Genomic DNA, 14405 nt, shown 5'->3' with positions numbered 1-14405 from the left:
TAGGCACGACTAGAACTGATCTTGACTTGAACTACCACAAAGGTGTGATGGCACATGTTGTGAGATGTGTAAATACAAATGAACAATGTTTCGTGATGTCAGACGGATTTCAGAACTAGACGTTTCTGCAGGGTGGCAAATAGAAATATTCTTTTTAGACTGGGGAGGAAGTTTTCAGTTCTGAAATTTACAGTATGTTTTTATAGTACAGTTACCACTTACAAGTCTAAATATCAAGGAAAATAAACTAGGGGGATGACTGAGATGCATCCCTTGTCATAGAAGCTATTGTAATTTAACGCAAAAATGCATCCTCTGTAAAATGCCCCATACACAACCAAAAAAGTACCATGCTATTGCCATATTGTTTTGTTACTTTTCAATGTGATCTCTAACATTTGGACCCCACCGTACCTGGAGGGCTCGGAAAGCATAGAAAACAGTAGAGCAGAAGTTGGACTCCAGCATGCCAAGATTACGGTCCTTCAGTCCAAACAGGAGATGCAGATACAGAGCATCTCTTTCATTCAGTACCTAACAACAATCGCATGTCAATGATTCATATTAAATGCAATCCAAGGTTAAACATTCAACAAATTACAAATCACATTAACAGATACTACTATACAAAGCGACTTACAGTACATTCCAGCAATAAATTTTATAACATCATAAATTGTGTGTGTTCCCTGGCAATCAAACCCATGACTTCTGCATTGCTAGAACCCTTCTCTAGATGAGCTATAGTAAGTGTACCTGGTAGACAGGTGCTGGTGTGCTGTACATATGCAGCATGTGTTTGGAAGAGGCGGGAGTTGAGGAGTTGGGGCCAATAGGAATTCCTGCCTCACTCTGACAAAATGTAGGGGAGTAAAAGAGCTTCAGTGTTTTCTGCAGACTGTTAGTGGCTGGGAACGTTCGTCTCATAACATCTAGACAAACTGTGACACCCTGCAAAAATCAAAACAAAAAAAATCTTACAAGCAGAGAAATAATAGATTTTGCCACCAATGCCACCTCTTGAAAGTGCATTTTTCTCTCTCGAAAATACAACAACAATTTGACAAGTTGAACTCACTCAAAACTTTCCTCTGTTGGTGGACACAGTCAATGACTTCTGCTACATAAAAAGCTTGAGAGATATCAACTAGAAAATTAAAATGGAGCACAAGTGGTAGAATACAAATTTAGCCACGGTGCATGTAACGATAGTGTCACTAACTACAGGCAGGCCCTGAAAGCTGGAAAATCTGCATATTTTAGCAAACTCATTAAAAAATACGTCTGCAAGCAGCAAAAAGCAGGCTAAGCCTAAAAAGGGCAAAAAGTGTCTTACACTAAGCATTCAACAAAAATCAAGAAAGAAATAAACAGAGTGAATTTGAAGTACATTGCAAATCTCTCCCACAAATCGAAATAACCCAATTAAATCAATGATAAAGGTTTTGACAACTCAAAACCTTTACATGATTTACATAATTATGCTGCAGCATCTACTATAATACAAAATAGAAATAAGCTCTTATCTCATTGGTCAGTCACATTTCATCAGTCTGAAGGGGAATTTTTGGACCCACTTTATATTACCTTAACTACTATGTACTTAACCATTTGTACATACATGTTGTTGCATTGTAATTACATTTAAACTACTTTCATTTAATTACATTTGTAGTTACACTGTTAACTTTACCCCTACCCTACCCAACTTTTACCCCAAAACCTAATACTAACCCCTAACCCTAACATAACTCCTAAACCTACCCATAGCTCACCCTAGATAGCAGAAAAAAATGGGAATTTTGCAGAACAACTTTTTGAACGAGAGCAACAGTAGTTATGCATCATACAGAGATGGATGATTTTGCTTCATTAGGATCACCAGCGATATTAACAACAGAAAACACATCATAGCTGCATACAAACCAGAGAACAGAACTTAAAAACATGTTTGAAGAGTTTGTAGTGGAAGAATTTTAATTTCCAGCCTTATTTGTTTGAATCGGAGTCCTCAACCAAAAAGTGTGATGGAGGAGGCTGAAGGTAGCTTCTAGTACCGCCGCTCCCTATACGCATAATACGCAGTCTGTGTAGGGCACCATATCCCTAGGAGGGCACCATCTCACCTGAGGGGGGCCCCCAGAATCTCAATCTTACTCGCATGCTATACATTATTCAAGGTCCCGAAAGCAGTCGCAGAACACAGATAAAAATCGCCTTGTGCTCACACCATGAAACAAAATGAGAAGTGGCTATAAGAAAATAGCTAAAGCATTGAAAATACCCATTTCCGGAGTCACGTGGGACCGCCGAGGATGATGGCAGCATAGATGTGTAGCTCCATAGGCCCACCAATATTTTCAATTTATTCAAGCATATTCACTCCGAATTTCTTTAATCTAAATCAGTGTCCCTGGTGAGATTAAATACTAGTGCAATAAAAAAAAGTGCTTTAGACCGCAAATGTCGACCTCCACATCTAAATATTTTAAGGGGATAACGACGAGCTGCATGACAACCAGACAGACTTCGCCGGCGCATGAGTCACCATCACCCCAGCCGACAGACCAAGGTTCAAATATGGAAAACGTATTATCCGAAATAAGTAAAATGAACTCTACCTTACAAGTGGTAGTGACGGATGTGTCATCAATCAAAGAGGTTGTTACCTACCTTAAAAATTCGGTGCATGCAATCCAAGAAAGTCTTGACGAAGTGGAGGGCCGCATCTCCAATGGAATTACATCACCTCGAAGCTCGTTGGTGATGACGAGTGGCATGATAAATGCCTGGAAGTTATGTGGAACCAAATCAAAGATTTAGAAAATAGGAGTCACCACAATAACGTGAGGATGATCGGTCTGAAAGAGGGGCTGGAGGCAGGTGGAATGATCAAGTGCGTGTATAAAATCGTATCGGAGGGACTGGGTATTGATCCGAATGGAGAGTTAGAGATTGAGAGGGCGCATCAACCACCAAGAATAGTTTTGATTAAGTTTCTGTGTTCATCAGCAAGGGAGAAAGTATTACAAGCGGCCAAAGAAAAAGGAATGACCGAGTGGGAGGGATGTAGGATTTCCTCCTTCCCCGACATGTCAAGAGAGTTGGCCAGAAAATGGAGGGAATTCACCGCTTCGCGGAGGATGCTGAGAAGCGTCAATGTGAAATATACGCTGGCATATCCAGCCTCACTTCGTTTCACATGGCAAGGGAAGAGTAAGGTGTTTTTATCAAGTGCGGATGCAGAGCAGTTCATTAAAGAAGATTGCGGTGCAACAGAATGATGGGAACAAATATTCTTTGCAAGATCGCCAAAGTGAAGCGTATGGGTCATGTACGGTGGGTGGGCAGGAGAGTCGGATAACTGTGCTGTCTCGGAACATCTTTGGCAGCCAAGGCAAGGCTGGATAGTGTAGTATATTTTTATCAAGTTAATCAGGTGTAATCAATGAAAACATTGTTGATTTGTACCACAGTTATGTCTGATGGGCAAACATGCAGTTTACTGTGTGTGTGTAAAGGTCTGTGGACGTGATGGAATGTGTGCTCAACATATGTGTGACTATTTGAAGGTGTGTGCAGAAATAGGAATAGCTTTACATGTGTGCTTTCATGACTGCTGAGAAAATATATGGTGAGGCTTTTTACTTCTCAAAATAAGCTGACCAGGGCTAAAGCACAGGAGTAGCCCCACCTTGTTAGAGGACTGTATATAATGAACCAAACCCAGAGATGCGTGAGTTGTTGTTGTGGTTTTATTGCAGGCAACTCGGCTTTATTGAAGGATAATTGTAAAACAGTTAAAGGATGGGCAAGGAGAAGGCGAGAACCGGCTTGTCAATATAAATGATAATTTAATGAGAACTTAAACCAAAACACACAAACATAAACACACACATGACGGACATGCCCGTAATTCTCTCTCTCTCAAACCATCGTCACCGGCCGCCTTTATCCCTCGCGCGCCTCATCAGGCCGATTGGGGACCCAGCGTTATCTCAGGCCGGGGTGCCACCGGCATGACGTACACCCCCCCCATCCCTGGGGTGGGGTGTATCTTGCGTCCCGCATGGTCATCCCCGCCTTCCTCGCCCTGGGAGGAGACAGGAGGGGAAAAAAACGACAAAAACAAAATAGGCGAGGGAAAAGGCCAACACGGTGCGAAAGAGAGAGAGAGAGGAGAGAGAGAAAGGTCACTCACCGGTTCTCTGATGCACCTTCGCGTGGTCCTCAAACAATCCTCCACACTCAAGCGGACGACAGCCGCTCCAACCCCGGGCGAACCTGAGTCAAACCTTCGACCCCCAGGGGGCAGAACACGCCTCCGCTTTTCTGGCGGCAAATGGGGACACTCCTCTGCTCCTGGCAGCGGCTCTACCGCTCCGGGCGGTCGGAGAGTTTCTTCCCTCCTCCCCTCGCGGACGGCGGTCTCCCTCGACCCCTCCGCGTCTCTGGGGACGGCAGGGCACTCCTCCGCCCCCGGCAGCGGCTCCCTCGCTCCAGGCGGTCGGGGTATCCAGTCCCCACTTGCCCCGCGGACGACGGCCGTACCCCGCATCCGGGCGGTCGGGCTACTCCGTCACCCAGCAGATGGCAGCGGCGCTCCCCAGGGTGGACGGCAGTGTCGAGGACTCTGCGACGGGCATCCCTCCTCCTTCCTGGGTTTCTTAATTCCATTTGGGAAATCACATTATCTGGACAAATAATAAAGCTTTGAGTCCAGTGTATTGCATTAACTGAAGTCAACTAAGTAATTGGAATTTAAACAAAGGTTATATTTAAGATAAGTGTTGTTATATTACATAAGGTAAAAACTCCAGTGGAAAGACAAAAATCTAGAAGTCCACTGTGTAAAATCTCAAAGAAATGAGAAAGCAAAATAAATAAATAATAAAGTGACTTAAATTAACTTTGAGTATTAAAAAGTAAAGGTGAAAGAAATGGGAAAAATAGTTTCAAAATATTGCCGTTGAAGATTAGAGTAGAAGGAAATACATATAAAAAATAAGAGATTAATTTATTCTTTAAATGTATTGATTTATCTAAATTAATGCTGCTATAATAATTGTTCATTTTATATGCCAAGTAAAAATGAAGAAATAAACAGTGAAGAAAAAAAAAAACTAAGATCTAGATGAAGACTGATCCTAAAAGTAAATTGACAAACATATGGGAAATGTATTCATGGATGGGGTATAATAATTCATATATTAGAAGAAGATAAGGAAATTGATTTAGAAAGACATTTTAAAAGGTTAAAAAATAAATAAAAAGATAAGAGTAAAAACTAAAAACAGGAAAAGTAAAAATTATTTTTTATATTCTCTTTTTATTTGGAAGAGCAAATACCCATCACATACATTAATTACAACTTTGGTCTTTCAAGTACATATGTAAGGGTAAATTCAGAAAGTTTACATGAGATTGTACATATTGCCCTTCTGAAATTTTCTTTTACATACTACTACTTATTCAGTTGGGAACAATAACAAATCATAACAGAACCGGGTAGCTCACCACTTCAGGTAATGAAAACATCACATAAAAAGAGGGCAGGTCTACACAAAGCACAAGTACAGTCAAATGAAATCAGATCTAATTGGTTTTACATACTCAGTCCATTTGGTCCAAATCTTATAAAACTTTTCTTTTTCAACTTTACTTTTCCATAATATACTGTAAATCTCATAGACAATTTCAATCCATTCATCAATGGTGGGTGGGTCTACTTTTAACCATTTCCTTGTAACAGATTTCTTACTGGCTGCCAATAGTATCGCCAGCAGTTTTTTATCATTGATGTTCCATGTTTCATACCCTAGATTGCCCAAATATACAGTTTCACATTTAAATGGAATGTTTACATTAAATACATTGTTTATATGTTTGTGGATCTCTTCCCAGTAAGGTCTTACTGTCTGGCAGTCCCAAAAAACATGGAAGTGGTTGGCTCCATTAGATCCACAAAGTCTCCAACAGGCATCTCCGCTGCCCTGGTATCGTTTCTGAATGGGTGTGATAAAAAATCTTGCAATGTTTTTCCAGCGAAACTCCCGCCATGTGTTTGACCCAGTTGATAACCATTGTAAATGGCATATTTTCCCCCAGCTCTCCCGTGTAATCATCACTTTTACTTCCTTTTCCCATTTCTTCTTTATGTATTCTGTATTTTCTTGTTTAGATAATTGTATAGCATTGTATAGTTTGGAGATAATTTTGTTGCTTGGTCCGGGTTTGGTTATTGATAAAAATACTTCTAGGAACCCTGTTCCACTTGTTCCTAACAGCCCTTCAAGATTTTCGTTAAAGTGATGCCTCACTTGCAGGTACCTAAAAAAATAATCTTTTCCCAGTCCATAATCTTTCTGTAGGGTTTCAAAACTCTGCAATGTCCCTTTGTAGATAAATGATTGATAAGTAGTTAAGCCTTTTGAGATCCATATCTTGAATCTGCCATCGATTCTGTTTGGTGCGAAGTCTGAATCATAGGCACACCATCTCATAATTTTGGATGCTTCTCCTAATCTGCAAATTTTAACTATTGCCTGCCAGGACTTCAGAGAGCTACCTGTTATAGAATCGTCTGGGATTTCCTGTTCTTCTAGTAATTTGTTATCACTTAGTAGGGCTGTCATTGGAATTACGTTTAACATCGTACTTTCTATTTCTTTCCATGTTGCAGTGTAAGTTGGTGAACACAGGCAGACTAAAGGTCTCAGTTGGGCTGCATGGTAGTAATCCTGTAGGCAAGGAAGGCCCATTCCACCCTTCTCTTTTCTTAGTTGCATTGTCTTAAATTTAATTCTGGCCCTTTTCCCTTGCCACAAATACCTTGCTATTAATCTGTCCCATTCTAAGAACTGTTTAGATGGTATTTTGACTGGCAGACATTGAAAAAGGTATAACATCCGTGGAAGAAAATTCATTCTGATTGACTCTATCCGGGAACTTAAACTTAAGAAGGGAATAACATTCCATCTTTGTATATCAGATTTTATCTTTGAATTTAATGGGCCATAATTGATGTCGTACAATTTTGAGAAGTCCCTAGGTAATAAAACACCCAAATATTTAATGGAATCAGCCTCCCATTTCCAATTGTACCTGGTCTTAATTGAGGCTGGTGGGTCATAGTTAAATTTTAATATTTGAGTTTTATTGATATTAATTTTATAACCCGAAATGGAATCAAATTCCTCTAATCATTTCATCAGTTTTGGGAGTGTCTGAGTAGGCTATGTTATACTTATCAATAAATCGTCAGCAAATAGGGCCAATTTTTGCTCCCCAGATTTCATTGTTACCCCTTTTATATCGAACCTTTGCCTAATCAGTTGACTATAAACACTATATCAGGTTCTATAAACAGGGCAAAGAGGAGCGGCGATGCACAACACCCTTGTCTCGTTCCTCTTTCCAGAATGAATGAACTGGTTAGATCTCCATTGATTTTGATTCTAGCCGTTAGAAAATTTTAATTCACTAAGGAATATAAGACTGGCCAGAAAAACTGAGGGATGCAGAGGAGGGTAAAATAGTAGGGTCTTTTTTTTTAAATACATATATGCGACCCCAAAGGTCAGCTCCCAAGGTCAGCTCCAAATACTTTAGAAGAATGTGGATGGTACTTCTCTTATTGAGGCCAGTAGTAATCAAAGCCACAGAAAATGGGAAAGGGAAATTAAAAAGAAGGATTTTGAAATTGGAATATGAAAAGTAAATCTTAAATGTGAAACTGTAACATTCATGTGTCCGTTTTATGTTCTGTCTAGTCCAATATGAGAGAATAACATTTTTAACAATATTGAATTAAACACTATAAGTCTTGATATTTAAACATAAGAACCCATGATTACATGTTTTGTTTTTTGATGTGTTTAAATATATCTGGGGAACAATGTACATGTGTGTGCAAATTTATTGGTGTCAACTTGATCAACCAACTAAAATAAGACAGATAGCGTTTATTATTTTTGCTAGGGAATGTCTGAATGGAGAGATTGAGTGAGACCTTAATAGAAACAGATCCTGCACTCTGTAAGGAGAGAGTGAGGAACAGGGTTATACCCTGTGCTAAAAAATCTAGTCTCTCTTGATGTCTCCACTCAAACAAAGGGGCGCCCCGAATTTAGAAAAGATAGATAGCAGATTCTTTTAAGATTAGATATTTTTCTTTAATTTCTTGTTTTATATATACAGTGTAGGCATTGGTTGATCATGGGTACACTGAAAGCTGTCACTGAGACTAGAATTAAAGAAAATAAATTTAAGAATAATTTAGATCATTTCATGTTCTCTACTGTTCAAATTTGCTTAGAGAGGTTTTTCTTGGGTTTGTTCTCTGACCAGTCATGCCAGATAAAATTGAAATAAGTCACAATATGTGGTGTATTTGATTGAAAAAATATTGATAATGCTAAGGAAAAACTGGTAATTGGTACTAGGTGAAAACCCACGGAGAAAACATTAAGATTCAATTGAATATCATAAATAACTTCATGTTCATGTGCCTATTCTGTGTGCTGTGAATGCTAACTATGTTTTACCCTTTCTGTTGTCAGCATTGTGTAAGTCATTTCAATAACTCATTCTGGAACCAGTCTCTCACCATTGCAGATTGCTGGGCCAGATGATTTATTGAAGAAGCTTATATTGCAGGAGAAAGTCCGGAGGAAAAAAAAAAGATTTGAGAAATACAGTATGTGGGTTGTTTTATGATTGGCCCTCCTAATATCATGAATGCTGGTAATCATTACTGAATTGACATTTCAATTGTGGATTCAAATTTCTCTTGATACGTTGATTTCAGTCATTTTTGACTAATTGGATGTTTGATTCTCCAACTGCCAACCATGGGTTCAATATCCATGTCTAAATTGTTCTGAGGGTCTAAATTTAAATCCAGCATCTAATTGCTAATTTGTTGATGTGAAGGTTAAATATTAAAACTTAATGGCAAAGTAAGAGTTACATATTGGATTGTTTACTCCCCTAAATTTAAAGAAAAAGATTAATGAGTACTACAAGGAGTTAATTAAGTGTCTATTTCTAGTAAGCTATTTCTATTTTGAGTTAAATCAATGAAAATAAAATTTTAGAGGTATACAGTTTATGCACAGCGACATCTGTTTCTGCCATTTAACTGAATAATTTATCATGAAATGCTGATAAGTATAAGAGGATAATAACTGAAAAATCATATTGTTAAATGATGAAAACATTAGAATATAGAAGAATAATACTTGTGAGAAATTAAAGGGATTTAATATGTTTTACTGATCAATTATTGCAAAACACAAGAGATTTGTCTGAACTTCCATTGTGCCTCTTTACCATTTTATTTTGTTTAAAATCTTTAATTTATTTTCTGTTAATTTAAAAAGGTGATTTATGTTGGTTTATTTGACATAATAAAAGTTCCTTCTCCTGAGAAAGAGTAAGAAATGGGAGAAAGTAATCATAAGAAGGTTTATTGATTTAAAAACAAAAATGTAAATTTCTCAATGGTCTGAATACAAATGTGCATTATTTTCATTGCGCGAAGGGGGAAGGGATAAGAGAAGTAGAAATTCTAGAAGTTTTCTTGAAGATGGTTTAAAATAGGAAATGTTGAAAGCAGATAATATAATGAAATATATTTGAATATTATTTCATTAAATTACATTTATCACTATTCTCACTGGTGTAGAATTACATAAAGGTGTTATTGTGATTCATCCATCCATCCATCGTCAACCGCTTATCCTGTGTACAGGGTCGCGGGGGGCTGGAGCCTATCCCAGCTAACATTGGGCGAAAGGCGGGGGACACCCTGGACAGGTCGCCAGTCCATCGCAGTGTTATTGTGATTTTCTAAGAAAAAAAAAAGGGAATAACTGTAACAACAGTGTGAAGGAGTGCAATCTCTCCCTCAAAATTCTTTCCCTCTCGCTCTCAGTTTAAATTTTTTAAGTGGGCTAAAGGCATATCTCTAAAATGTTTTATTTTCTTTTGATTTTATTTGATTTTATATGGAAAATTATGTGATTTGACAATAATGTTAGATACAGTGATATGAGGGAAAGGTTCAATGTAACAAACTCTGATCCTCAAGTTCACCCCGCCCCCTCTGGCTCTCACGCTCGCTCCCAATCACCAGAGTATTAGTTTCACCCGCACTCGTCCCAATCACTAGATTATTAGTTTCACCTGCACTGTTCGTTTTCCCCTATATATACGCTGCCCTTTCGTTTCACATTTGTTGGTTATTGTTTAGTTTACCCCTTCGCTTTGCCAGCTCTAGTGTTCCCCTAGCTTCCCCTGTCTATTCAACTCGCTTGTCTTATTCGAAATAGTTATTCTGATTCCCCGGCTTCGACCTTACGCTTCCCTTGACCACTCTTCTGTAGATTTGCCCCTTTGCCATATTCTGATTCCCCGGCTTCGACCTTACGCTTCTCTTGACCACTCTTCTGTAGATTTGCCCCTTTGCCATATTCTGATTCCCCGGCTTCGACCTTTTCGCCCCCCACGACTACTCTTCTCTGGATTTGCCCTTTTGTACTTTTGCCTGCTCTGTAATAAAAGCAGTTCTCTTATGAGAGGTTCTCTCGTATTGCGTAAGCTAGCTTACGCTACGGGAAAGATTCATCTTTTCTGAGATATTGAAGCCAAAAAATTATCCTTAATTTTTGTATCCATTGTCAACGCAGTGCGGCAGCTGCAGACCTTGAGCGGGCTAGCTAGCGAGCTCATAGGTTGCTCTGCGGCAACTGCTGCAGCCTATAGACGAGCTTGGGCTGAACTCAGCATCCAATGAGAGGCGTCCGCGCGCTCACTGCATCAAAGCCCGCCAAAATGGGCGTGACTAGAGTGCATATAAGCGTAGTTCGTAGGCTGGAACCCTAATTTTCATCTCTTCAGCGAAGCTCTTCGCATTGCTGACCTGGAAGCCGCGTCGCCGTTCGAGGGGCATCAAGCAAGCGTGGACAGCGCTAGAAAAAGCCGGCCGTCTCAGCCACCTTCAGCCATCCTGCGAGCTACGCCATCCGACGACGTATCCTTTTTAAAGCAAGCTAGTTCTCACAAACTATTAACAAAAGAGTACGAGCGTCTTTTTCAAGATGCCTCGCTCCACTTGCGCCTCATGTCGCGCCCTTCTCAGCACAGGAGACCGCCACATCATCTGGCGCCTCTGCCTGGGACTGGGGCACGCAGAGCTCGCCCTCACTGAGGGCGGATGCGATTTCTGCGAGGAACTACCGATGTCGACCCTGCGGGCTCGACTCGAGCGCTCAAAGCAGAAACCGCCGGCCGCCTTACCTTCAGCCGCGCGAGGAAGAAGCGCCGCCACAAAGGCTGCCGGAAACTGTGGTTGAAGCGACTGCCTCGCCGGAGCCTCTCCCTCGAGCATCGCTTTCACCCCCTGGGACGCCGCAGTTGCCACCGAGTGCCGCACTGCTGCCATCTCGGATGACGAGGCGGAGGATAAGGGCCGCTGTTCCATCATGGCTTCGACAGCGAGGAGTGGTCAGGCTCCCAAGCCTCCTCCTCGGCCCAGGAATCCAGCAGGACCCGCGCCGAGTCGAAGGGAGTTAACACGCCTCCTCACACAGGCCGTCGACCGCCTCGGGCTCGAGTGGTCACCGCCCCTGAGCAGGCACCCAACAGACTCGACGGCTGCTTTCTTCAAAGCCATCGCCGCTCTACACCCGCGGCCCGGGCCGCTCCCTTCCTGCCGGAATTACATACGGAGCTTGCAAAGTCGTGGAACGCTCCTTTTTCAGCCAGGACCCGTTCCCACGTCTCCACCTCTCGCGCGGGTGGACGGCGCCACTGAGAGAGGCTACTCCTCCATCCCCCCGGTCGAGGACTCGGTAGCAGCACACCTTTGTCCGCCCTCCGCGAGATGGCGTTCCAAGCCTGTGCTCCCGTCTAAGGCCTGCAGAGCGACTTCCGCCTATGTTGGCCGCACCTATTCCGCCGCCGCCAAGCCGCATCTGCTCTGCACTCAATGGCCGCTTTACAGATCCTACAAGCAGACCATCTTCGGAGTGGGATGAGAAAGGCAGGCACCCAGAGGCTGTTACTGATCTACGAGCCGACAGACCTCGCCCTTCAGGCTACCAAAGCTGCAACCCAAGCTCTAGGGAAGTGCATGGCATCGCTGACTGTGACCGAGAGACACTTATGGCTAACACTAGCCGACATGGGAGAAGCAGAGCGCTCCACGTTCCTCAACGCAGCGCTCTCTCCGACCGGTCTCTTCGGCTCCGCGGTGAGTGGCATTGTTGACCGCTTCTCAGAAGTCCAGAAAGCCACCCAAGCCATGAACCTCTTCCTGCCGCGTCGGCTAGCTCCTCTGCAGGCCGCTCACGTGATCAGCCTCCTGCACGAGCCTCTTCACAGCGCCCAGTTCAACAAACTCAGACTTCTCAGCGTCGACAGGGCGGCCGCCTCGATCAGCGCTCAGACAGCCGCCGCAGACCGCCGCCCCGCGGGCCTCGATTTAAGGTAACGCTGAAACCAGAGCAACCGAAGTCTTCCTAACTTTGTTGAACAAACAACGGCTCAGTCCCGCCGGCCGGACCACCGTCAAAGCTTTGCCCCTGTCAGTCCCCTTCTCTCAGGCTACTACAGTGGTGAATTTAGCAGCCAACAAGCCGGTGACACTGCCCGCTTGCCTGCACTCAAACACCGTTTTCACGGCGACCCAAATAAATCTTGTAAAGAGCAAACATGTCTTATGTGTAGAAAAAGTGCCCACAACCCAGTGTTCGCCCCTACACACAAGCATAACACATCCCGTGCCCCTATCAGAGCACGCTCTCATAAAGCGGTTACGAACCGCTTGAGCGTCAGAGTCAATGAAGGCGCCCACAAATGCGTGCGCGTGCCCATTCTCTGCCCGCTCTGTCACATGACCAGCCCTATGTGTAGAAAATGTGCCCACAATCCAGTGTTCACTTCTGCACACAAGCACTGCATGTCTCGTGTCCCCACCAGAGCACGCTCACATAAAGCGGTTACTGAACCGCCGAAGGCCAGAGTCAATGAAGGCGCCACAAATGCGCTGGCGCCCATTCTCTGCCCGCTCTGTTACACGGCCAGCAAACATTCCTCTGTGTGTAAGTCCCGTGCCCATGACTATGCTTGCGCATCACGTAACAGATGTGACTCTTTCCCCATTCATTCCAATCGGGAAGTCACTCACAAAACAGCCTGTTCATGCTGTCTGCGAGCAATCATGCATGAACACACTAAACGCGCTCACACATTTTGTTCAGCGCTCTGTGTGCGGCAATCAGAGCGAATTGGCCATTCACCCTCTAGCGTTACACCTCAAAGCGTGGGAAGCTATTCCAGGGATATCCAAGTGGGTGTTAAGCACAATACAACAGGGCTATTTGCTACAGTTCGATCACCACCCTCCTCGCTTCAGAGCGCGGCTCGAAACCACTGTGAACACGGAAGCAGCGTGCATGCTTCGTTCAGAAATAGCAAGCCTTCTGTGCAAAAGGGCCATAGAAAAAGTGCCACCATCTCTGAGCGAAGTCGGGCTTTACAGCCGTTATTTTCTTGTTCCCAAGAAAGACGGCGGCCTCAGACCCATATTAGATCTCAGGGTTTTGAACAAGGTGCTTGCAAAAGACCGCTCAAAATGCTTACAATCAGGAAACTCCTCGCGCATGTGCGCCAGGGGACTGGTTTATTTCTCTCGATCTGAAAGATGCATACTTTCAGATTCAGATAAATCCCGTCACAGGCCATTCTTGAGATTCGCCTGACGGCCAGGTTTATCAATACACCGTCCTTCCTTTCGGCCTGTCCTTAGCACCCGTACTTTCACGAAGCGCATGGATGCGGTGCTCGCACTCCCTGCGGAGTCAGGGTTTGCGAATTCTGAACTATTTGGACGACTGGCTGATTATGGCTCAGTCACATATGGAGCTTCTGTCTCACAGAGCAGTTCTCCTCAGCCATCTGAACAGTTTGGGTCTTGCAGTCAATTGGACCAAGAGCTCATTACAGCCCAGTCAGACCATTTCCTTCCTGGGAATAGAACTAGACTCCGTGGCAATGACGGCTCAGCTTATCTACACAGCGCGCGACGCCGTGTTCAGCGACTAGCCGCATCTTTTCAGATGAACAGCCTCACGCCTCTGAAAAAATTCCAGAGAGTGCTAGGTTACATGGCCTCAGCCGCAGCAGTACTTCAGCTGGGTTTACTGCACATCGCTCGCTTCAGCATTGGCTAAACACCCGGCGTCTCGCCGGGCTTGGGCCACAGGCCGCCAGCCCATCAAGGTGACTCAGACCTGTATATCAGCTCTGCAGCCCTGGACAGTGGCCGAATGGTATCAGCGGGAGTGACAATGGGAGCTGTATCTCGCCGAAAGTCATCTCGACAGACGCGTCCAACACGG

The 14405-nt window shown here is 43.4% G+C and overlaps 1 protein-coding gene across 1 annotated transcript in view; it reads right to left on the bottom strand.

Annotated features, from left to right (window-relative positions):
- Positions 1 to 14405, bottom strand: part of ghdc (GH3 domain containing) — a 47420-nt gene that overhangs the window by 8012 nt on the left and 25003 nt on the right. Inside the window, exons 4-5 of the mRNA XM_052102782.1 lie at positions 757 to 951; positions 415 to 534 (exon numbers count right to left, since the gene is read on the bottom strand). Coding sequence (XP_051958742.1) covers positions 415 to 534; positions 757 to 951 — 315 coding nt within the window. The remainder of the gene's footprint in view (positions 1 to 414; positions 535 to 756; positions 952 to 14405) is intronic.

Source organism: Xyrauchen texanus, chromosome 33, assembly GCF_025860055.1.
Source record: "Xyrauchen texanus isolate HMW12.3.18 chromosome 33, RBS_HiC_50CHRs, whole genome shotgun sequence".
NCBI classification, from domain to species: domain Eukaryota; kingdom Metazoa; phylum Chordata; class Actinopteri; order Cypriniformes; family Catostomidae; genus Xyrauchen; species Xyrauchen texanus.
The sequence above is the reverse complement of the archived record's forward strand: the minus strand, read 5'-3'. Positions and strand labels throughout refer to the sequence as shown.